General features: G+C 52.9%; 2 protein-coding genes across 2 annotated transcripts; both read right to left on the bottom strand.

Moving 5' to 3' along the window:
• Nucleotides 1–3,868: 3,868 nt before the first annotated feature.
• CCDC194 (coiled-coil domain containing 194) lies at nucleotides 3,869–6,444 on the bottom strand (the record flags this gene model as incomplete). The annotated part of the gene is made up of 4 exons (XM_080805689.1): nucleotides 3,869–4,019; nucleotides 4,492–4,624; nucleotides 4,960–5,056; nucleotides 6,121–6,444. The coding sequence occupies 4 exons, from the start codon at nucleotides 6,442–6,444 to the stop codon at nucleotides 3,869–3,871; spliced, it is 705 nt and encodes a 234-aa protein (XP_080661815.1).
• A 5,535-nt stretch (nucleotides 6,445–11,979) lies between these two features.
• BST2 (bone marrow stromal cell antigen 2) lies at nucleotides 11,980–18,597 on the bottom strand. Its single transcript, XM_080805714.1, has 5 exons — nucleotides 18,112–18,597; nucleotides 17,237–17,312; nucleotides 16,835–16,895; nucleotides 16,450–16,579; nucleotides 11,980–12,221 (listed from the first exon to the last, which is right to left on the bottom strand). The coding sequence occupies exons 1-4, from the start codon at nucleotides 18,409–18,411 to the stop codon at nucleotides 16,459–16,461; spliced, it is 558 nt and encodes a 185-aa protein (XP_080661840.1). The 5' UTR covers nucleotides 18,412–18,597; the 3' UTR covers nucleotides 11,980–12,221; nucleotides 16,450–16,458.
• Nucleotides 18,598–21,130: the final 2,533 nt, after the last annotated feature.

The following is a 21,130-nucleotide window of genomic DNA, read 5'->3' as shown; positions in this document are numbered from 1 at the left end:
GGCGAGTTGGGGCGACCCCTGGTGGCTGTCAGGAGAACTAAGCGGTTAGACTTTTCCTCCCCTCAGCCTCCCTTACTCCTTGGGAGTTGGCCCTCCAGTTCCCCCTCCAGGTGGGTCCCTCCCAGGTAAAGGCCCAGATCTGGTACCTCCAAGGCCGGGGTGGGGCGGTGGGGGGGTGGGAGAGTGGTAGCGGGGATGTTGAACAGGACTGGATGAGGTGGGGGAAAGAGGTCCCAGGGGGCTTCCACCGCCCTCAAACACCAGCTTCTTAGGAATTTTTAGAAACACATTTTAATTATTTTAAAGGTAATACATGAGCATGATTTTAAATGCAGACTTTACAAAACGGTATACAAACATGAGACAGCACCCCCACCCCACCCCACCCCAGTTCCTGCCCCGGAAGCCACAGCCGTGACCAGTGTTTCCTTCAGAGACATTTGGGTAAAAGTCTCTTCCGTCCCTGCATTTTGAAAAATGCACACAAATGATCATTTTTCTGCTTTTTACACTACTGTTCTCAGAGAAATTTGCTTTGGCCCCTTTTAACAGTCATATGGGAATTTCCGCCGTGGGGACAGATACTGTGGGGACAGATGGACACTCACTGAAACAGTCCCCAAGTGGGGGACACTGAGGTGGTTTCCAGTTTTTTGTACTTAACGCGATGTGATAATAAATCTCATCCTCTCCCTGTCCCTTACCCTTTGTCTCCTTTTTAGAAGTAAACTTTTTATTTTGGAACAATTGTAGATTTACAGAAAAGTTGCAGAAATAGCACAGGGGCCCTGAATAGCCCTCATCCACCTTCTTCCATGGTTAAGCTCTTTTCCACCGTGGCTCACTCGTCAAAACTAAGAAACTAACTGCAGTACCTTAAATTAATTATACTCTGGACTGCGCGTGATCTTCTTACTAAGGGGTTCTCTGTTCCAGGATCCAACCCAGGGTTCTGCATTGCATTTGGTCCATCGTTTTGTTTTGTTTTCTTTCTTTCTTTCTTTTTAAAAATATGTTATTTATTTATTTGACAGAGAGCAAGAGAAAGCAAAAGCCGGCGGAGCAGCAGAGAGAGAGGGAGAAGCAGGCTCCCCACGGAGCAGGGATTCAAGGCTCCATCCCAGAACCCTCAGATCATGACCTGAGCTGAAAGCAGACGCTTAACCAACTGAGCCATCCAGGTGCCCCTTTTTTTTCTTTTTTCCACAATTTTATTTATTTATTTCAGAGAGAGCACAGGGGGAGGAGCAGAGGGAGAGGGACAAGCAGGCTGTGGTGAGTGCAGAGCCCCATGTGGGGCTCGATCTCAGGACCCCGAGATCATGACCTGAGTTGAAATCAAGAGTTGGGTGCTTAATGAGCCACCATTTAATGAGCCACCAACTCCTATTTATTTAGTTTTATGTAGGCTCTGCCCACCCCCCCTCATGTGGATCTTGAAATTGCCACCTTGACATGAAGAGTTGCATGCTCTATGGACTGAGCCAGCCAGGCATCCCTGGTCCATCATTTTGTACACATGTAAATGTGGTTGTAGGAAAATTCTAGAAGGGGAATTGATGAAGCAAAGGATATATGCACTTTCAATTTTCTAGAAAATTGCCCTTCCAAGTGGTCGTACCAAGGAGCAGTCTCACCAGCACCCTGTGGGATTACTTGTTTCTCCACGGTATTGCCAGCACAGCATACATTGTGATTTGTTTTTGTTTTTATCTTGGCCAGACTCATGGGTGCAAAGCAGTACCACATTGTTTCAACTTGCATTTCTTTTTGAGGAGTGAGGTTGGGCAATTTTTTTTCTTCTATTTCTATGAATTGACTGTCTATATTCATTGCCCATTTTTTTCTACCAAACTGTTTTTGTTTTTAAAGATTTTGTTTATTTATTTGACACAGAGAGAGAGATCACAAGTAGGCAGAGAGGCAGGCAGAGAGAGAGGGGGAAGCAGGCTCCCTGCCAAGCAGAGAGCCCAATTTGGGGCTTGATACCAGGACCCTGGGATCATGACCTGAGCCGAAGGCAGAGGCTTAACCTGCTGAGCCACTCAGGCGCCCCCCGAACTGTTTTTTGAAAAATTAATTTATAAGAGCTCCTTATGTAATAAGGAAATTAATTTATTCCTGGGTATAAATATCTATATGAAATAAATCTAGGAAAGTTTCGGTTAATTCTCTTGGGTTTTCTATATATAAAATCATACTGCCAGAAGATCATAACGTTAGGCTGAATTGTTTATGAGGCTTTCCTGCCCAAAATGCCAACTTAAAACTAATCTTACAGAAATAACACACAAACCCAGACTTGGATTCCAAAAAATGACTGTCCCAGGCCTCTAAAAAAATGCCAGTGTGATGAAAGGCAAAGACAGGCTGAGAAATGTTCCAGATTAAAAAAAGATGAAAGACTTGACAAATACAATGTGTGAGCCGGGATGTTCTTTTGTTATAAAAGATATTATGAGAACAGTTGGCAAAGTCTGATTAAAGTCTGTAGACGAGATAATAGTGCTTTATCAATCAATGTCCACTTTCTGATGTTCGTGATTGTACTGTGATTATGTAGGAGAATGCCCTTGTTTTTAGGAAATGCATATTCACGTGTTATGGGTAACAAGACATCATTTCAGCAAGTTTTTCATAAAAGGTTCAGAGAAGGAGAGAGAGAAAGAATAAAGAAAAGGAGGTAACATTTGTGGACTCTGGGGGAAGAGTATCCGGGAATTCATTGTACTAATCTTCCAACTTTTCTGTAAATCTGAAGTTATGTCAAATATAAGTAAAAAGACAAAATTAATGTGAAATTGAGCCATATGAAATTGTTGGGATTTCTATTATTTTTGACCTACATAAACAGTGCTTACATATGATCCAAACTATAAATTCCCTACTGCTTTCCTAATATTCATACCTCTTCTTTCTTTTCCTTGTCTAAGTGCATAGGCTAGTACCTCCAGAACAATATTAAATACTTGACAGTGGTCATCCTCACCTTGGCCCTCATTTTCTTTTCTTTCTTTCTTTCTTTTTTTTTTTTTTAGATTTTATTTATTTATTTGACAGAGAGACAGAGAGCACAAGTAGGCAGAGCGGCAGGCAGAGGGAGAGAGAGAAGCGGGCTCTCCGCTGAACAGGGAGCCCGATGTGGGACTCCATCCCAGGACCCTGGGATCATGACCTGAGCTGAAGGCAGCCGCTTAACTGACTGAGCCACCCAGGCGCCCCCAGAACTTTTCTTATTGATCCATTAGTGTGGTGAATTTTATTAGCAGACTTGTGAATATTGAGCCATCCCTGCATCTCAGACCTAAGTCCCCTTTGTTGTGATGTATTTTAAAAATGTGTTGCTTAATTCTTTTTGCTAAAATTTCATTTGGGAGTTTCGTACCCTCCTCATAGGAAGAGGACTCTGTAGTTTTCCCGTCATGCCGTCTTGGTCAGTTTTTGTTGTCAAAGATAGGCTGGCTTGCTAAACATGATTCCAAACATTCAATTTACAGACAAGGTAAACTGAGGCCCACAGAGGAGAAGTGACCCTTCCAGGTCACTCTTGAGCCAGGGCTGGACCCTAAGTCTTCATGTCTGTGGGATGAATCAACGCTGTTGTTAGATGGGGCTTAAGTCCCAAAACACTTATCTCATTGTGTTAGCAAATGGGTCAGTTCCCCGCCTGTAAAATAAACACTAGATGGTTGGGGAGAGAGGGTCGAGTCTCCTTTCTGTAGTTTCCGTTCAGAGTGGTTCCTGGATCTAAAGCTGAGCGTTGATGGGTGTCGACGGGGCATCTTATCCAGCGGGGGCACCTCTCTACATGTTCGGCCACAGTGTGGGCCCTCCTGGCCTCAGAGCCCTCATCCTGCTGGGGGCCGACTCACCCTCGTGCGCGCCGCGCTGGCCTCCGGCAGCCCCCAGAGGGTCCTGGGCGAGAGCGCGAACGGGGGCTGGGTCGGGGTCGTGACACGGAGCGAGATCGGGGTTGCGGCACTTTGCGCTGGGGGCCCAACTCGGCTTCCAGGGCTTTCCTGACAAAGGTGGGGAGAAGCCCCTCAGCACCTGGACCTCCGTCCCCCCTCCCCTCCCCCCCCAGTACTCTTCCATCTTTCCTGAGAACCCCACTCCCCAGGATCCCCTGTCCCTTCTTACCCGCAGCCATTCCTGGGACCCCTCCCCAGCGACTCCCAGCTCCTTTTCCAGGAGCTCCACCTCCAGATCCCGTCCTGTCTCTCAATACCTTTTCCTAACATCCTTTCCCGCTCCTTGCCCTTCCCCAGGGCCCTCCATGTAAGTCCGACTCCAGGGACAAATGTCTCCAGAGTACCGGCCCCCACGGGGAGATTCTCGCCCCCAGAGAGCCTACATCCTTCTCCACCCCTAGGTTCCAACTCTAGGATCGCCTCTTTGACTCTCTCATCTCTCAACTTTCCAAGGCCCCGCCCCCACGCCCCACCCCTTCTCCATCCCCAGGCCCCGCCCCGGGCCCCGCCCATCACTCACGCGCGTTCGCGCAACGTTGCCTCCCGGGCTGCGCAAGCTTCGGCTTCGGCCTCGGCCGCGCGTGCGCGTTGCTGTGCCTCCTCCAGCCTCCGCGCAGACTCCACGGCTGCCGCCTCCCAGCGCGCCAGGGCTTCTGCGGGCGCGGGGAGCGGGGTCAGCTCCGACGCCTCACCCCTGCCCCGCTAACAGTTTACAGTCTGCATACTATTTGCAGCTTTGCCTTATTTGAATTAAAATTGTGTGCTGTTTGCAAGAACTTTACGTGTCATTTGCAGAGCTTTTCATAGGTTTGTATTGCTTTCAGGAGTCTTGTACGTGGTCTTTGAGTGTTATGTGCATTTCTTTCATAACTTTTCGCGTTTATGGGCATGTCCTTTACGTTTGCACCCATGCGTGTCATTTGCGTAACCAGGAACCTTTTAGGCTCCTCCCACCCCAGCTCTGGTCCCGTCTTGCGCCCCAACGCACCTGTGAGCGCCCCGTTCTCAGCCCCCATCTGGGTCCCCTGTGCCTTGGCCTCTTCAATCTCAGTCTTCAGGGTCATCAGTTGGGTTTGAAGCCGGCTCTGAGGAGCAGAGGGGAAGTGAGGAGTGTAGAGGGGTGGGAAGGGGCGGGGAGAGAAGTGAAGTCTCCCCTCTTTCCCTTAACTTTATTTGGAATGTCCTTTGGGAGTCCCGTGGTTGGAAAACACAGAAGTGGCCTGCCATACCCAGCGGTGACCGCTGCTCTGTCCAGGTCCACTGTCCCCTGCTCCAAGCCACCGGATGTGGAAACGGTTTATCTCTGTGGTCAGACTGCGGTTCCAATTCCAGCTACGTCTATACTCACTGACTAGGGTTTCAGACCAATACAGGCCAGTTTGGTGGTTGGCAATGATTGGGTTTCTGGAGTATGCTCCCTCAGCTATGGGAGACATGGTTCAAAACAATGGGCCTGGCCTCAGAATATCTCCCACGGAAGGGCAGAGTCAGAATTTGAACCCAGAGCAGACTACTCTTAACCTCAGTGGCCTCAGGACCTTCTCTTAGGCAGGTGAAGGGTAGAGGTCTGTTTTGGTTCTAAAATTCACACCGCTCAGCCCCTGCTGGGCCTGGTACACAAAGATAGAGAACGGTTACTAAATGAAAGATTGGGACTTTGAGGTTGGTTCTTTTGCAAGGCCCAGAGCTGGGAAGGGTTAAGAAAGAGTTTGAAGGGGTGGCCAGAGGAAAAGGGAGGACCTGGCCAGTACCTCCCCCAAGAGGCCAACTTTAGCCTCCTAATTACAGGTGACGTGAATGTCCCTCTCTCGAAATAGGGCCGCTGGACACTGGCTGGGGGAGGTTGAGTGGGCACCCTAAGGAGAGGGTTAGCACAGGGCCTCCCCAGGTGGGTTCAGGGGTCTGGGGCTTCCCTAAGCATCACCAGCTATTAGGCAGAGAGAACCGTGGGGACCCTCTTGGTCAGAAGGTAGACTCCAGGGGGAACTGGGATTGTGGATTTGGAAGGGACTATGGTGCTATTGTCATTTGTCCCCCTAAGTTGAAGAATTAGGGAAACCAATGCACTGGGGGGGGGGCAGCCCTGGGGATGTGAGTGCATGCCCTCTCCCAATTCTGGATTCCCCAGCCCACCATCCTGCCCACCTACCTGGCGGCTCTGACAGGCCCTTAGTGCCTCCTCCAGCTCCCTTCCGACTCGGTTGGCCTGGTCCAGCTGTCTCGCCAGAGCCTCCTTGTGCTGGATAGCCTCTGCCAGCTGTCGCCGCAGTTCTTCAAGCTCAGGCGCCAGGTCCTCGGGGGGCGCCGTGGCATTGGCCCCTGGCTCTGGGCAGCGAGGTCCCCGGGAGGTCGAGGAGGCCAGGTTCCAGGCCAGCAGGGCTGCCCCAGCTGCTGCCGCGGCCAGGAACACCGCAGCCCCGCACAGGGCTAGCACCCGCCACGCGCGTCCCGGCTCTGGCCCCAGCTCGGCCATGCCGCCGTCCACAGCTCTGGCCCCAGACAGCCACGAGTATTTAATTGGCACCTTGGGGCGCCAGGGACACCCACGGTTCCGCCCCGCCCGCCGTGGCTTCCCGAGTCCGTTGGGAGGGGCTGGACCCCCGCCAGAGGCCAGCCTAGGCTACAGGAGGCCAGGACAGGATTGTGTGTGTGTGGGGGCGAGGGTCCTTAGTTCCACTCCTGCCTCTGCACCCCATGTGCTGTCCTCCTAGCCTCAGGGTCTCCCCCACTGTGAAGTGGGGTTGGTCGGATTCCTGCCCCAGTGGGCCGAGTGGGAACCATGTGAGCACATCTTCGCAAAGCACCCATCTGCCTTGGGGGTACTCGCCAAGGCTCCCCATTGTGTTCATGGAAAAACTGAGGCTACAACACAGGAGGCTACCGACTGAGGTCCGCCTGGCTAAGGCTGTCACGTTTCCTGTGACTGGCTGTGGGGGTCAGGGGGCAGACGCGGGAGGGGATCGGTCCCGTCTCCCTGCCTGTTCTCCACTAGGCCGCCAGGGGGCGAACTTACACCGCGAATCAGATCCAGGTCAGTCTACGACTCGCGATTTCCCTTCCGCTCGGAAATGAATCTCCCCCTCCCCCCTCCTCCTCCCCCAGCTCTTCCTCCTCCCATCCTCCCCTTCCTCTCCCTTCCCCTCCCCCTTCCCTTCCTCCTCCTCTTCTTTTCATCTCCTCCAGGCCCTCTTCCATTTCCTTCTTTCTACTTCTTCCCTTTTCTTCTCCTTCCCTTCTGTCCCCTCTCCCCCTACTTCCCCCTCCTCTTCCTCTTTTCCTTGCGTTAGGGTGACTCCTTGCTGCCCGCAGAGAATTGCACAAAGAGTAGAGCAACAAGCAGGACAGAGTTCATTCATGCTCCAAGGTGGGAGAGGGGCCCGACATCAAGAGAGATGTCCTCCCAAGTTTCCGTCAAGCTGGGCCTTTTAGGGACTTTTAAGGACGTGAAAGGGTTGCAGCTGTGCCCATGGGGGAGGGTGTGTGAGGAGGGGGTCGACGCCTGGCCCCATAGAGCAGAAGGTGACAAGCTTCTGGGGGCTGTGTGTGTGGAGGGAGGCGGGCTCTGTGCAGGCTTGTCTAGGATGTGGGTTGTGGTCTTGCTAGAGAAGAATGTGTTTTGTAGTGGTGGTCTGTTTTCCCGGAATGAGGGGCACCCTGGAAAGACAGAGTCAGGGCCAGGTACAGACACCTGTGAGTTTTGTCTGTAAGCTTGGCTGGGGAGGCGGCTTTGAATAAGACTCTTTCATTCCCTCCTCTCTTTATTTGAAATTATTCTTGATTTGGGAAAATGGGAGAAGGTCATTCTTCTTCTTCTTCTTGTTTTTAAGATTTTTTTTATTTATTTGACAGAGAGAGAGCACAAGCAGGGGGAGAGGCAGACGGAGAGGGGGAGAGGCAGAGGGAGACGAGAAGAAGGCTTCCTGCAAAGCAGGGGACTCGATCCCAGGGCCTTGGGATCGCGACCTGAGCTGAAGGCAGTTGCAGAACCAACTGAGCCACCCAGGTGCCCTGAAGTGAGGATTTTGAAGACCTAGTCTGCTGCTGCCCCTCGGAACAATGTGTTACTTAAACTATAACCCCTGGAGGGTTTTACTAGTTACCAAGCACATTCAGATACGGCCTTAAGAAAAACATATACTGGCAACGGGTCTTTGGGGAGGAGGACGATATATATACGACCGACCGTGAAGCTGGGCAGCTGGGGACGCCCGGCCCGCTCAGGGCGGAACGGAACGGAACACCGCCTGCTTCTCTTTTCCGTCGTCGCTCCTTCCTCCTCCCAAAAGTGCCTGTTGTTAGACGAGTCCTTTGAATGTGCTTGATTAACTATAAACTTTATCCTCCTTCTTGCTTGTCCAGGAGACAGGTGACTCATGTTCGACCTTCATCGGCTCTTCTGTTGGGCTATTGTTGCCATCTAATAAAAGTGAGACTGTGGAGTTGCTCGGGGCAGCAGTCTTGTCGACCGTTGTCCCGGTCTCTTGCCGCTGACTTGTTTGTGCCTCATTCTTCTCCCTCCCGTTCGCCGACCGGAAGCGGCACTACTCCTCCCAGGGAATCCGTCTGCCTCTGTGTTGCTCGGAGTGTGGAAGCCAAACTGGCTACTTGTTGACTCAAGGAAAGAGAAGGTCCCCACGTAAGGATAGGATGAGCTATTCCTCCCCATGCCTAACCCAGTTCCTGGAAGGATGCCAAGGAGGATGAGGGTAGAGGTTGGCTCAGTTCTGTAGGGGTGGGATACAGAAAGCCTGGGTTTCTTTCTTTCTTTTTTTTTTTTTTAAGATTTTATTTATTTATTTGACAGAGATCACAAGCAGGCAGAGAGAGAGAGAGAGAGAAGGAAGCAGGCTCCCCGATGAGCAGAAAGCCTGATGCGGGGCTTGATCCCAGGACCCTGGGATCATGACCCGAGCCAAAGGCAGAGGCTTTAACCCACTGAGCCACCCAGGCGCCCCAAAGCCTGGGTTTCTTAAAGATTTTATTTATTTATTTGACAGACAGAGATCACAAGTAGGCAGAGAGGCAGGCAGAGAGAGAGAGAGGAGGAAGCAGGCTCCCTGCTGAGCAGAGAGCCCGGTGCGGGGCTCGATCCTAGGACCCTGGGATCATGACCTGAGCCAAAGGCAGAGGCTTTAACCCACTGAGCCACCCAGGCACCCCAAGCCTGAGTTTCTACTTGAGCACCTGTTACAGTCCATGATAGGGGTGGGAGGGCTGGTGAGTTGGGAAGGTGTTGGTCAGGAATTAGGTACACGATGGCGCAGTGCCCCTTCCAAGTGGGGGGTTTGCCAAAGAGGAAGCAGGTTCAAGAGTTAGGCTCCGTGCAGGGCGATATGGTAAGTTGTCCCGTATGAGCAAAAATCCTAGGCGTGGGACAGATTGTTGATTAAGATGGGCTTTGGAAAGGGAGACTCCTTAACCTTCGCTGTTTAGGAAGGCAAGGATGATGATGGTGTCAGAAATAGAAGTGGGCTCAGCAGGACTGAAGAGGAGGCCATCCACAGGTAGAAGAGGGCTGCTAATTGGAAGGGAGAGGTTGCAGAGATCTGATGCTGGAGCTGGTCTGCAGAAGTGGAGGCTAGCCCTAAGACCCCATGGGAGAAGTGTCCAAGTTAACTGTTTCGTGCTAAGGTGAAAAGGTCTCGGGGTCCTAGGGGAGATGGAAATACTGAAAAACGCATCTTTAAGATCTCAGACAGTGAAGTACATGAAGGAGGGTGGCATGGTGGGGAAAGGGGGGTCTGGCTTGGGAAGGACTGCCTCATTGATAGTTCTGAGATCCTGAACTAGTCTCTAACACTGGTTTTTTGTCCGAAGGGATTGGAGCATTGTAAGGAGAGTTAGTAGGCTTTAATACATTTGAGGAAAGACTGCGCCTGGGTGGCTCAGTCCTTAGGCTTCTGCCTTCGGCTCCAGTCGTGATCCCAGAGTCCTGGGATCTGAGCCCTGAGGGGTGGGCTCCCTGCTCAGCGGGAAGCCTGCTTCTCCCTCTCCCACTCCCCCTGCTTGTGTTCCCTCTCTTGCTGTCTCTGTCAAATAAATAAATAAATAAATAAAATCTTCTAAAAAATACATTTGAGAAAAGGAATTTGGAAACGAGGGGCTGCAAGCCTGAGGTTTGAGATGATATTGGGGTTTGGAAAGGGAGAAAGTAGGCTCCTTGAGATGTATGGTGATGGGGGTGAGGTGAGTAGCCTTGACAGGTTGGGAGGTGTCCCGTATGGATGAGGGACCTGGAGTCATAACTGGAGAGAATGAAGTGGGAGTGATGTGTAGGTTCAGTAAGAAGTCCCAAGAATTGGGATTGGGTGTGTACGGGGTGCCGAGAAAAGTGAGTCTCTAGTTTGGTCATGATGTCTCGTCCTGGATGGGGGGGAGGAGATTTGATCTCCCAGGGCACATGACAAGAGCTGGGTAGCTAAAGGGTGAGAAAGAACACCATGAACCCCAGCAACAGAGATGGGGGAGGGAGAAGAGGGTCCTGAAAATCCAGGGAGATCCTGGGGGGTGTCAGTCTGTACCCTGAAGAAGTCCCAAGAGATCGTCAGGGATGGGGCTGACCCTCCCCCCTGTTTGGGATCTGAAGACAGGTTTTGGGAGTTGCCCGCCCCCTACTTTGAGGATGGGGTCATCACTCTTCAGGCAGGGCAAGAGGTTTTGGGTGGCCCTTTTTTGCTTTTGCTTTTTTTTTTTTTTTTAATTGGGACACGGTTTGGACCAGTGGCCAGGTTTACCGCAAGTGTAACAAGCTCCGGGAGGTGACTTGTTGAATGTTTGGGTCAAGCCAGCAGGGTGAGACTTTTCTAGAATAGCTCCCATAAGGGCAGTAGGCAGGAGCTGATAAACTTGAGATTGGTTTTTTTGATCCCTTTTTCATTTCCTCTTTGATTTCCTCCTCTCTGCTGTTAAAAACCTTGAAGGCTGGGTCTAGTACTTTGGACTGAGGTGTTTGTGGGCTTTATCTACTTTTGTTTTGTTTTGTTTTTCTTATATCTGGGCCCCACTGGGAGATGAAATGCATAGCTAGGCTCGGTTTTCATGCATGAGAGTTAGGATCAAGGTTGGTGAGTTTTTGAAGAGCCCCAGTGAGGCGAGTGAGGACAAGGGCAGGATTTTTATCTGATCTCTGGGTGGTCTCCCTTCCCCGTTCCTAATTGTATAGGTCCCTCCACGATACATCCGGAGGAGAGGGTGAATTACTCAGATTCCACAGTGAACCTGGCAGGATGGGTTGAAAAAGAGCCAAACTTACATCTTATAAGAGAAAGATCTGGTGAGCAGAAGGGAAGGTAGACCCGAACCATGCCCTCTGCTCCAGCCACTTTACCAAGAGGGAATTGGGGGGCGGGGAGGTTGGGAAGGGCGGCCAGAACAAGTGTGGGCCGAAGAAGGATCCAGACCTGGAGGCAAGCACTGAAGGGGACGGGGTGACAAAGGGTCTTGAGGGGAAGAAGAGGGGGTTGTGGAGGAGCCAAGGGAGGATCACCTGCGGTTGGGTGGAAAGGCAGAGGCCGGTCAGCAGAGCTGAAGTCTGAGTGGGGAGAAATGGGGAGAGGGAGAGGGGTCTTTGGGGAGACAGGAGTATAGGGCAAATAGTGGGAAGCCCAGGGTGACCAGCAAGTTCGAAGAAAGCTTTGAAATGATGTTAAGGTGGCCTGTGTGCGGGGCAGTAAGCAAAGAATTACACAGAGATTAGAGCCCCAAGCAGGACAGAATTTACTCACTCTCCAAGGGAGGAGAGGGGCCTGACATCAAGAGAGATGTCTGTCGGGTGAGTTTCTGCAAGGCTGGGCCTTTTAAAGGCTTTTAAGGGTGCTGAGAGGGTTGCAGCTGAGCCTCTGGGGGAGGGTGAGAGGGGAGGGGGGGTCGATGTTTGCTTGGCCCCGTAGAGCAGGAGGTGACAAGTTTCTGCGCGGTGGGGCTCTTTCTGGGGCTCATCCGGGATGTGGGTTCCCACTAGAAAAGAATGTGCTTTGTCGTTAGAAAAGAACATGCTTTGTGGGGGTGGTCTGTTTTTTTCTTTTTTAAAGATTTTATTTACTTATTTATCAGAGAGAGAAAGCTCAAGAAGGGGGAGCAGCAGGGAGAGGGAGAAGCGGGCTCCCTGCTGAGCAAGAGTCTGGGGCGGGGGGCTCGATCCCAGGACCCCGCGATCATGACCTGAGCTGAAGGCAGACGCTTCGCCTCACCGACTGAGCCACGCAGGCATCCCGTGGTGGTCTATTTTCTGAGAAGGAGGGGCACCATGACCTGGAAAAGGAGAGAGTCAGGGCCAGGTCAGAAGCCTGTGAGTTGTCTGTGAGCTTGGCTGGAGAGCGGCTTTGAATAAAACACTTTCACCCTAGGTATCCCCTCTGTCTTTAGACATGCTAATTTTTGATTGCTTATTTTATTTTTTTATTTTTTTAAAGATTTTATTTATTTGGGGCGCCTGGGTGGCTCAGTTGTTAAGCATCTGCCTTCTGCTCAGGTCATGATCCCAGGACCCTGCAATATTGAGCCCCATATCGGGCTCCCTGCTCAGCGGGGAGCCTGCTTCTCTCTCTCCACCTCCCGTGGTTGTGTTCCCTCTCTTCCTCTCTCTCTCTCTGTAATAAATAAATAAAATCCTTTTTTTTAAAGATTTTATTTATTTATTTGACAGACAGAGATCACAAGTAGGCAGAGAGGCAGGCGGGGGTGGGGGGGCGGGAAGCAGTCTCCCTGCGGAGCAGAGAGCCTGATGTGGGGCTCCATCCCAGGACCCTGGGATCACGACCTGAACCAAAGGCAGAGGCTTTAACCCACTGAGCCACCCAGGCGCCCCTAAATAAAATCTTTTTAAGATTTTAAATTTTAAGATCTTTAAGATCTTTAATTTTATTTTATTTATTTATTTATTTTTTTTTAAAGATTTATTATTTATTTATTTGACAGACAGAGATCACAAGTAGGTAGAGAGGCAGGCAGAGAGAGAGAGAGAGGAGGAAGCAGGCTCCCTGCTGAGCAGAGAGCCCGATGTGGGGCTCGATCCCAGGACCCTGGGATCATGACCTGAGCCAAAGGCAGAGGCTTTAACCCACTGAGCCACCCAGGCGCCCCTAAGATCTTTAATTTTAGATCTTAATTTTTAATTAAGATTAGTTTTAATCTTAATTAAAATCTTTAATTTTAAGATCTTAAATTTTAAAATTTAAGATTTTAAATCTTAAAAAGATTTTATTTGTTTATTTGTGAAAGAGAGAGAGCGCCTGAGTGGAGGGGATGGGCAGAGGGAGAGGGACAGGGAGACTCCCTGCTGAGCAGGCAGCCCTCATCCCAGGACTTTGGGATTATGACTTGAGCCAAAGGCAGGCAGATGGTTAACCAACTGAGCAAGCCCGGCGCCCTTATTTTATTTTTTAACTCAGAATATTTGATTTTTTTTTTTTTTTTATAATTTTCTTTTTTTTTTTTTTTTTAAGATTTTATTTATTTATTTGACAGACAGAAATCACAAGTAGGCAGAGAGGCAGGCAGAGAGAAAGGAAGGGAAGCAGGCTCCCTGCTGAGCAGAGAGCCCGACGTGGGGCTCGATCCCAGGACCCTGGGATCATGACCCGAGCCGAAGGCAGAGGCTTTAACCCACTGAGCCACCCAGGCACCCCCAGAATATTTGATTTTTTAAAGTAGGCTCTATGCTCAACGTGGGGCTTGAACTCATGATTCTGAGACCAAGAGTCACATGCTCTACAGACTGAACCACCCAGGTGCCCCTTGACTGTCTTTTTTACTCAATATAGTCTTCATGCCAAAACGGCCCATCCTTGGCCCCTACAGGGGCATTTCTAGAAAGGAGAGAAGTTTCTACTCAGCCACGTGTGGGGGCTTGGGAGGAGAAGCTAAACAGTTTGAATCCATCATATTGGGCAAACTTGTCCCCCATCACCATGGGAACACAGCCTAGGCATGGGCTGGCAGGGGGGGAGGGGTAGGGGCGCGGCGGGGTGGGGGGGAGGGGCAGCACTGTTTGGGACAGTCTGGTAGCCGAGCTGGGAGTGGGGGTTGAGGATGGTGGGGGAGGTGAAGCCCCCTTGGCCCCTCTGACCGGTCTAGTAGCCGCTCTAAGTTTCAGCAAGCACCTTTAGCCCGAGTGATTGATGCACTAAACCTTTCTTTGTGTATTTATGGATCCTGCGTTCTTTCCTGGAAAGAACAGAGCACTTCTGTATTGCGGGGGGGGGGGGGGGGGACCAAGGACCCAGAATCCCATGCACGAGCTGTGAGTGCCCTAATTACGTCCATAGTGGGCACCATCAAGACTGCACATAATCAAGAATTATCTCAGGCCACTGCCTCCCTTAACTGATTAACTGCCCTAAATCTCTTGAAAAATCTCTGGGCAGGGCAGAAACCTTGGAGCTGGCTCTTGGAAGAGAGTCCGCCTTCTCCCCAGGTGGCCAGCCTCCTGAACAGAGCTCCTGTTCCTTTCCAGTCAGAACCCAGCTCTGGAATACCTGCCTTTCCAGCTTCAAGGAACAGGTTGGGGGGCCAGGGTAGGGTGGGGGCAGAGCCGGACTGAGGGAGGTCACGTGAGAAGGGTTTGCTTCTGGGAATCAGAAGTTTCAATTGAGCAGCTCAGAAGCCCTGATTAAGTCCAGGAACTTTTCTGGATTTCAGTTTCCCTATTGGTGAGGCGGGGCGGGGAGAAGAGGGGGGCTGTTCCTAGGGGGTGAAATGACTCTGTCGTCCTAAAGCAGCCCCACGAACTCCCCCTGAGCCTTCCCACAAGCTGGGGAAAGTGAGGAAAACCCGGAAACTCTGCCTGGAGAGCAGAGGTTCTCACAGGAAGTGAACCTGCTGCCCCCCCCCCCCGCCATGACAGACTTGGCAATGTCTGTGATATTTTTTTATTGTCACAATGTTGGGGGCGGTAGGGGTACAGGCATCAGGTGCCCTGAGGCCAGGAAAGTTGCTCAGGATGCTGTAGCACGGGGTGGGGGGGGGGGGCAGCGAGTCCTCATCCTGTCCTCCGTAGAGCCCAATCCCGCTCAGAAGTCAACAGTACCGACAAACACAAAGGTCCCCACCCCAGGGCGACAGCAGGAAGTGGCTTGGACAATAGCTGGGATTCCAGAAGGGCTTGGAGAAAGAGAGATAACAGAGGAGGAAGGATTGATGGAGGCTAGGAGGATCCGTGAATTTCGACTTAGTGTCTATCGAGACAGCAGCTCTGCATTTTGAAGAAGCAGAGAGACTCTTGGGAGGAGGGGTTCCCGAGGGAGGAATGAGTTTGGGCTGGGGTGGGGAGGAACACCATGACAAGGGCCTGGCCTGTGTGTGTCTGCAGATCCAGGTTTGAATCCCAGTCCCGAATGGTCTGTGGGATGGCATTGGGAACTACGGTGGGATGTCCCCCCTGCCACAGCCTGGGTTTCCCCCACCGGACCGCGCATCAGAGGATGCGGTGAGGACATGAGGGGAGATGAGAGTACATGAGTAGAATGCTTGGCACACGGTGAGTGCTGAATGAGGGTGTAGAGTCGTGTGTGACGAGCCCAGTGAAGAGGGCCAGGGAGGCAGAGGGATGGCTCCTGCCCAAACCCCAAGGGTCCCTGGGAATATTCTGGAGCAGAGAAGCTTGGGTGTGGATGTCAATCGGTCTGCCCTCAGCTGCAGGGGAGGCGCTGGGTGCACGGAGATGACATAATGGCATTCACTCCAGGAACTTAAGAGTATGGTCTCTCCCCCACCAAGGGGTGTCTACTTTTTGGAGTTCAAAGACTTCAGAAGTCAGTGAGCTTCTGGAAACCAAGAAACCAAGAAATAGGTACTCCCCACCCCATGCCCTGCCCTGCTCTGGGGGCAGGCGAAGTCAGGGGCCGGGGTGGGGGGAGGAGGCAGCCCTGGGCAAAGCGCCCCGTTGGTCCATCCCAGAGGCGGCTCCTTGTCCTCCCCCCCACCACTATCTTGCCCACCTCCCCCTAACCATGCACCCATGTGGCTCCCTCAGAACTGGTCTGGTCAGGGAAGCCTTGAAGGGGAAAGTCCAGGCTGTGAGCTAAGAAGACATCATAAGGGGGACTTAGGGTGGCCTGGAGGGGAATAGAAGGTGGCCCCGCCCCACTCCAGGCCAGCTCCCCACTCAGGGAGCCCTCTCTCCCTCCCCTCTCCCTGTCTGTGCCCTGCCAGCTACCCTGTAGGCAGGTCACCTCCCCAGACCCTGGCCTATCCTAGACTCCCTCCCTCCCTCCCGACCCCAGCCTTCTTCTACCCCAGGCCACCCTTCTTTTCTTTTTTTATTATATATATATATATTTTAAAGATTTTATTTATTTATTTGACAGAGATCACAAGTAGGCAGAGAGGCAGGCAGAGAGAGAGGAGAAAGCAGGCTTTCCACGGAGCAGAGAGCCCGATGCGGGGCTCGATCCCAAGACTCTGGGATCATGACCTGAGCCGAAGGCAGAGGCTTTAACCCACTGAGCCACCCAGGCGCCCCCCAGGCCACCCTTCTTACCAGCAGGCCTCAGGCCAGCAGAGCAGTGAGGCCCAGGAACAGGCACACAGGGGCCATCAAGGCGCCGAGTGATTTTGAGGAGCTGCCGAGGCTGGTTTCCCCTTCCTTGCTCCAGGCCTCCTTCTCTTTTCTGGGGGACGAGATGGGGACAACTGAGGCAGCTGCCAGGGCCTTGTCGCCCTTCAGAATCTCCCCTCCTCCCCCACCAAGGCAGTGGGGACGAGAGTGGGCCGTAGCCTCTTAAGGCTGGTGTGACCAGAGGGACAAGGCTGGGATTCAAACTCTGTGCCCTGAGCAATGGGAATTTTGCAGGCAAAGCGCGTCCTGGGAATTGGGATGGGACAGGCGCGGTGAAAGTGGCACGGTCAGGGGCTGCGGTTCAGACCTTAGTCGCTCCACCTCCTCCAAAGCGTCCTGCAGCTTCTCCTTCAATTTCTCAACCTCTCCTAAGGTGGGAGAGAATCAGGGGGCCGTGTCAGCACAGTGATACGGTGGCCCGACAAGGTGTGACAAGTGGCCACATTCTCCGCCTGGCTCTACCCCGGGATCCAACACTGCCTTCAGTCCCAACCTCACTCCACCCCATCTTGGAAACCTGGGGTACTACTTTCCCACCCTTCACTGGATTCTGACCACTCCCTGGTGACCCCAACCGTGGGACTTTCCCCCGCCCCCCCTTGTCTCCCTGCCCCTTCCTCCCTCCCCCACCCCTCCTCCTCCGGGGTTTAGTGCTTGACCCACCCCTCCCAATCCCCCTCCGCAGAACCCTGGCTTTATGCTTTCTTACTCTGAAGCTCCTCTCTTCTGGTGAGCTGCTCCAGACCCTGGGCCTTCTCCATTTCCAGGGAAGTGGAAAGGTTCACCTGGGACAGAGGGGCGGGGGGCAGGGGTGGGTCAGAGACTGGCCTTCTGGCCTGTGGAGTGGAGGTAGCTGCTGCCAGGGGCCCTGGACCTCTCCTCTAGGCCCTGTGGTCAGAGGGGCCCGGCTCCAAAGCCCTTTCAGGTTTCCCTCCAACCCTCCCTGCACCCCGGTCTCCCGCCTCTAAGAATGGCCACAACCTCCCTCCCTCCCAGGGCACCTAAGGATGTGATCCCCGAAATAGGGGATTTGAGGCTCCCCACATAGGAATTTGGAGGATCCCTATGCCCAAGCCCTCGAGGAAACTCTCAGACCTCATGGGCTATTGCCCAAGACTTAGATGTCCTCCCCTAAACCCAGAACATGGGGATTTCCGAGCCCAAGTTAGATGTCGTGGGGAGTTTCAAGGTCCCCCATATCAGGACCCACGTGAACATTTCAAAGTCTCTCAGGGATTGGGGTGGGTGTATTCGGAGCCCCACCCTTCTTTCAGACGCGGTGAAGTCTCCATCCCAAACCTTAGATGGGATTTCTGCTGCCCGAGACTAGTGCAGAGAGCAGCTGCTAGCTCTCCCCAAACAGGCTGGAGACTCTTCCCACATTCTAGTGGGGACTTGGGTGCTCTGGGGGCGTTTAAAGCCCTGCCCTAAACCAGCACCACTGAGAAGTTTAGAGGTCTCCCAAACCCTAGCGGGAAAACCCAACTCCCGATGCGGGGGCCCAGAGGAAGTTTCTCCATCCCCATCTAGACCTGTGGGGGCCGTGCAACCACAGGGCCCTCTCCCGAAGTCCCGGTTGCTTACCACAGTCTGGTTGCAGGTGGCAGCCTCGTCCATCGCCCCTACTAAGTCTTCCCGGGTTTGGGCTAGCTGGAGTTCCAAGAGGCGGGTGACATTGCGACACTCCTGTTCTGCTAGGAGGCCCTCCTTGCAGGCTTTGCTGTTGGCTCTGACAGCAAAGAAGATCAGGGCCACAAACAGAACCAGCACCACCATGATCAGGCCAATCTTGAGCCCCCTCCACCCCCACCACTGACTTTGCACCATTGACCCTGATTTTTCAGTCACGGGCTCAGGCCAATGATGGTAAAAAGTTGGTGCCATCTAGATCTGCTCCCGGAGTTTGGACAGGAGGTAGGACATTGGGACCTTCTACTGGCTGGGGCTACCCCCTTATTAGCATAGGGGCCGTCCTGACCAATGACAAGTTCCGAGACAATCCTCCGACCTAGAGGCTTGAATGGGGCATCTGTAGGCAAAAAACAATTTGGGCTTTCAGTTTCGGTTTCCCAGGGAAAAGGTGGGTTGTTTGCGGTGAATTGAAACCTTGAGCTTTTCCGGTTTGGCAGGGGGCTGGAGGGAGGGGAGCTGGGGCAGCCTGGGTCTGGCTATCTGAAGTTCCTGCCCCTCTCCTGCTTGTGGCTGAGGGTGACAACTGCTGTTACTGACCGTCTCATGCAGGTCAGCCTCATGTTCGTGGGTCCCAGGACCTGAAGACATCGTGGCTATCATTGGCTCAGCTCCAAGCTGGGGAAACTGAGGCTGAGAGGGTGGTGGCGGACTGGGGGCGGGGCCTGGCTCGAACCCCAGAGGCCAGGTTTTGTGTTTAAGGTTCTCCATGGTGGTCATTTAGCATCCCTGCACCCACACAGGGGACCATGGAGGGTGTCTGAGGAGGGACTGAAGGCTGGAGAGGCTCTGGTTGGGACCCCAGGACGCAGGCTGCAGTTCCCCACTTGGCCACCAGGGCTGCTCTAGCCCTCAAAATATGGTCTCCTAGTTCTGGTCCTGGCTCCCTCAGGGAATAGGCTCTTACTTCTAGAATCTGCCTCTGCCATCCCAGGACCACCTCTGAACCTCAGTTTTCCCATCTGGAAAGTGGGGGCAATAGCAGGAGCAGCCTCATGGGGGAGGGGGCGCTAGTGAGGAGTTTCTAGGAAAGGGCTTCGGCATCCAGTAGGTGCTCAACAGATGTGCGGGCCAGGGCAGGACGGAGGAAAGGCAAAAAACAGAAATACTGTCATGGAGCGAGGAGCACATTTTGAGGAAAGACAATCCAGTCCATTTGGGATACGCTGGACCCAAAGAGTCTGGGGAGTGCCCAGGAAGAGACCTCAGAAGGTGGCTGAACCCTGGAGGGAGGCCCGAGAGGACTCAGACTGCTCCGGCCTCCTCTGCACATGGCCAGGGGAGCCAGAGCTTCCTGCTGGACATCAGTCTGACGAGAGGCTCCCACCGGCTGCTTGGGACGGCTGGAAGATTGTCATGCGCGTGTCCTGTTTTTCTTTTTCAGCTCCATTGTCCCCACAGCCCAGACTCCAACCCAGGTTCTGTTGGGTCGGCCATTTCTAGGGTTTGTGGTAAGCCAGGCCAGAGGGCGGGCAGGGCCACAGCCAGAGGCCCAGGCCTCCCGAAAGGCCTGGAGAAGCATCTCTAGGCGCCCAGTTGGACATGCTCCGCCTAGAAGTCCCCACAAAAGCCAGTCAGCCCCCAAAATACAAGGGATGAGGAATGCCTGTGTTGAAGAGGCCTGGGTGGGGGAGACTGTGTGTCCCTAGAGAAGGGCCCTCCCTCCCTAGCCAGGACCCCAGGGGCAAACACAAGACTGTCGGCAAAGCTGACTTCACCCTGTACTGGCCTTCAAACTCTGGGGTCCGTTTGGGCCCACAGTTGCAGGTCAGAGGCCAAGGCTGTGTACGAATAGCCCTCCCTCTTGTAGGACCTGGATGAGAAATTTCCTCTCAGCCTCGGTTTCTGGAGCTGTAGAATGGGGATGATAAAAATGAAACCCCCAAATTCTGCCACTGCAGAGAGTGCCTTACTCAATCTCACTCTAGTCTCAGCCCTGCAAACAAAAAGTTTTTCTGTAAGATTTTACTTATTTATTTGAGCAAGAGCGAGCACAAGCAGGGAGCGGGGCAGAGGCCGAGGGAGAAGCAGACTCCCTGCTGTGCAGAGAGCCCGATGCGGGATTCGATCCCAGGACTCTGGGATCATGACCTGAGCCGAAGGCAGAGGCTTAACCCACTGAGCCACCCAGGCGCCCCTGTCAGTTTTTCTTAATATCCTTTTTATGACCCAGGACCCCGTGTTACTTTTGATTGTCACATCTCCTTAGGCCCTTCTGGGCCGAGACAGTTTCTCGGACTTTCTTGCTGTTGATAACCTGGGCAGTGTTGAGGAGAACTGGTCAGGTGTGTTGTGGAAATTGCCCAGCTGTGACTTGTCTGGTGTTTTTTCAAGGTTGGACTGGTGGTGACAGGTTTTGGGGGAGGACCACAGAGGTGAAGCAGCCTGCTCGGCTCACCAGGTCCAGGGTACATGCCATCAGCATGGCGTTTCACGGTGGTGTTGACCTGGATCACCTGGCTGGGATGGGCTCCGTCAGGTGTCTCCACTGCGAAGTCACTCTCCTCCCCGGGGCGGTGGGGTGCCCTGGGGAAGGAAGTCAGCGGGCGGGCGCAGCCACACCTCAGCCTACAATCTGGGGCAGGACTGGAAGAGCACACGTGGTTGCTTTTTCCTTTTGTGGTTCATCTTGAGAGGATAATGTAGGGACACCAAAGAAACTTCTTAAAGTTCAAAATGTCACCCACAATCCTGCTCCCTTCACTCAGGTTTTTTATCTCTTTCTTGTTGTTAAACTACACACGCATTTCATTGTGTTGACCAAACGCCTTGTTGTGTAAGGTCTTGCTCTTGAGATGTTTTCAGTAGTGCATGGGCCTGGGTGGGTGACAGAGGTCATCTCCAGGCTTGTAGGAAGGCGCTGGCACGAGGGTTCTCATTCAGGGGCAGTTCTGTCCCCAGGAGATACCTGGAG

The sequence above is a fragment of the Martes martes genome (assembly GCF_963455335.1).
Source record: "Martes martes genome assembly, chromosome: 1".
NCBI classification, from domain to species: Eukaryota; Metazoa; Chordata; class Mammalia; order Carnivora; family Mustelidae; genus Martes; species Martes martes.
This window is presented reverse-complemented; position numbering and strand designations above follow the sequence as displayed.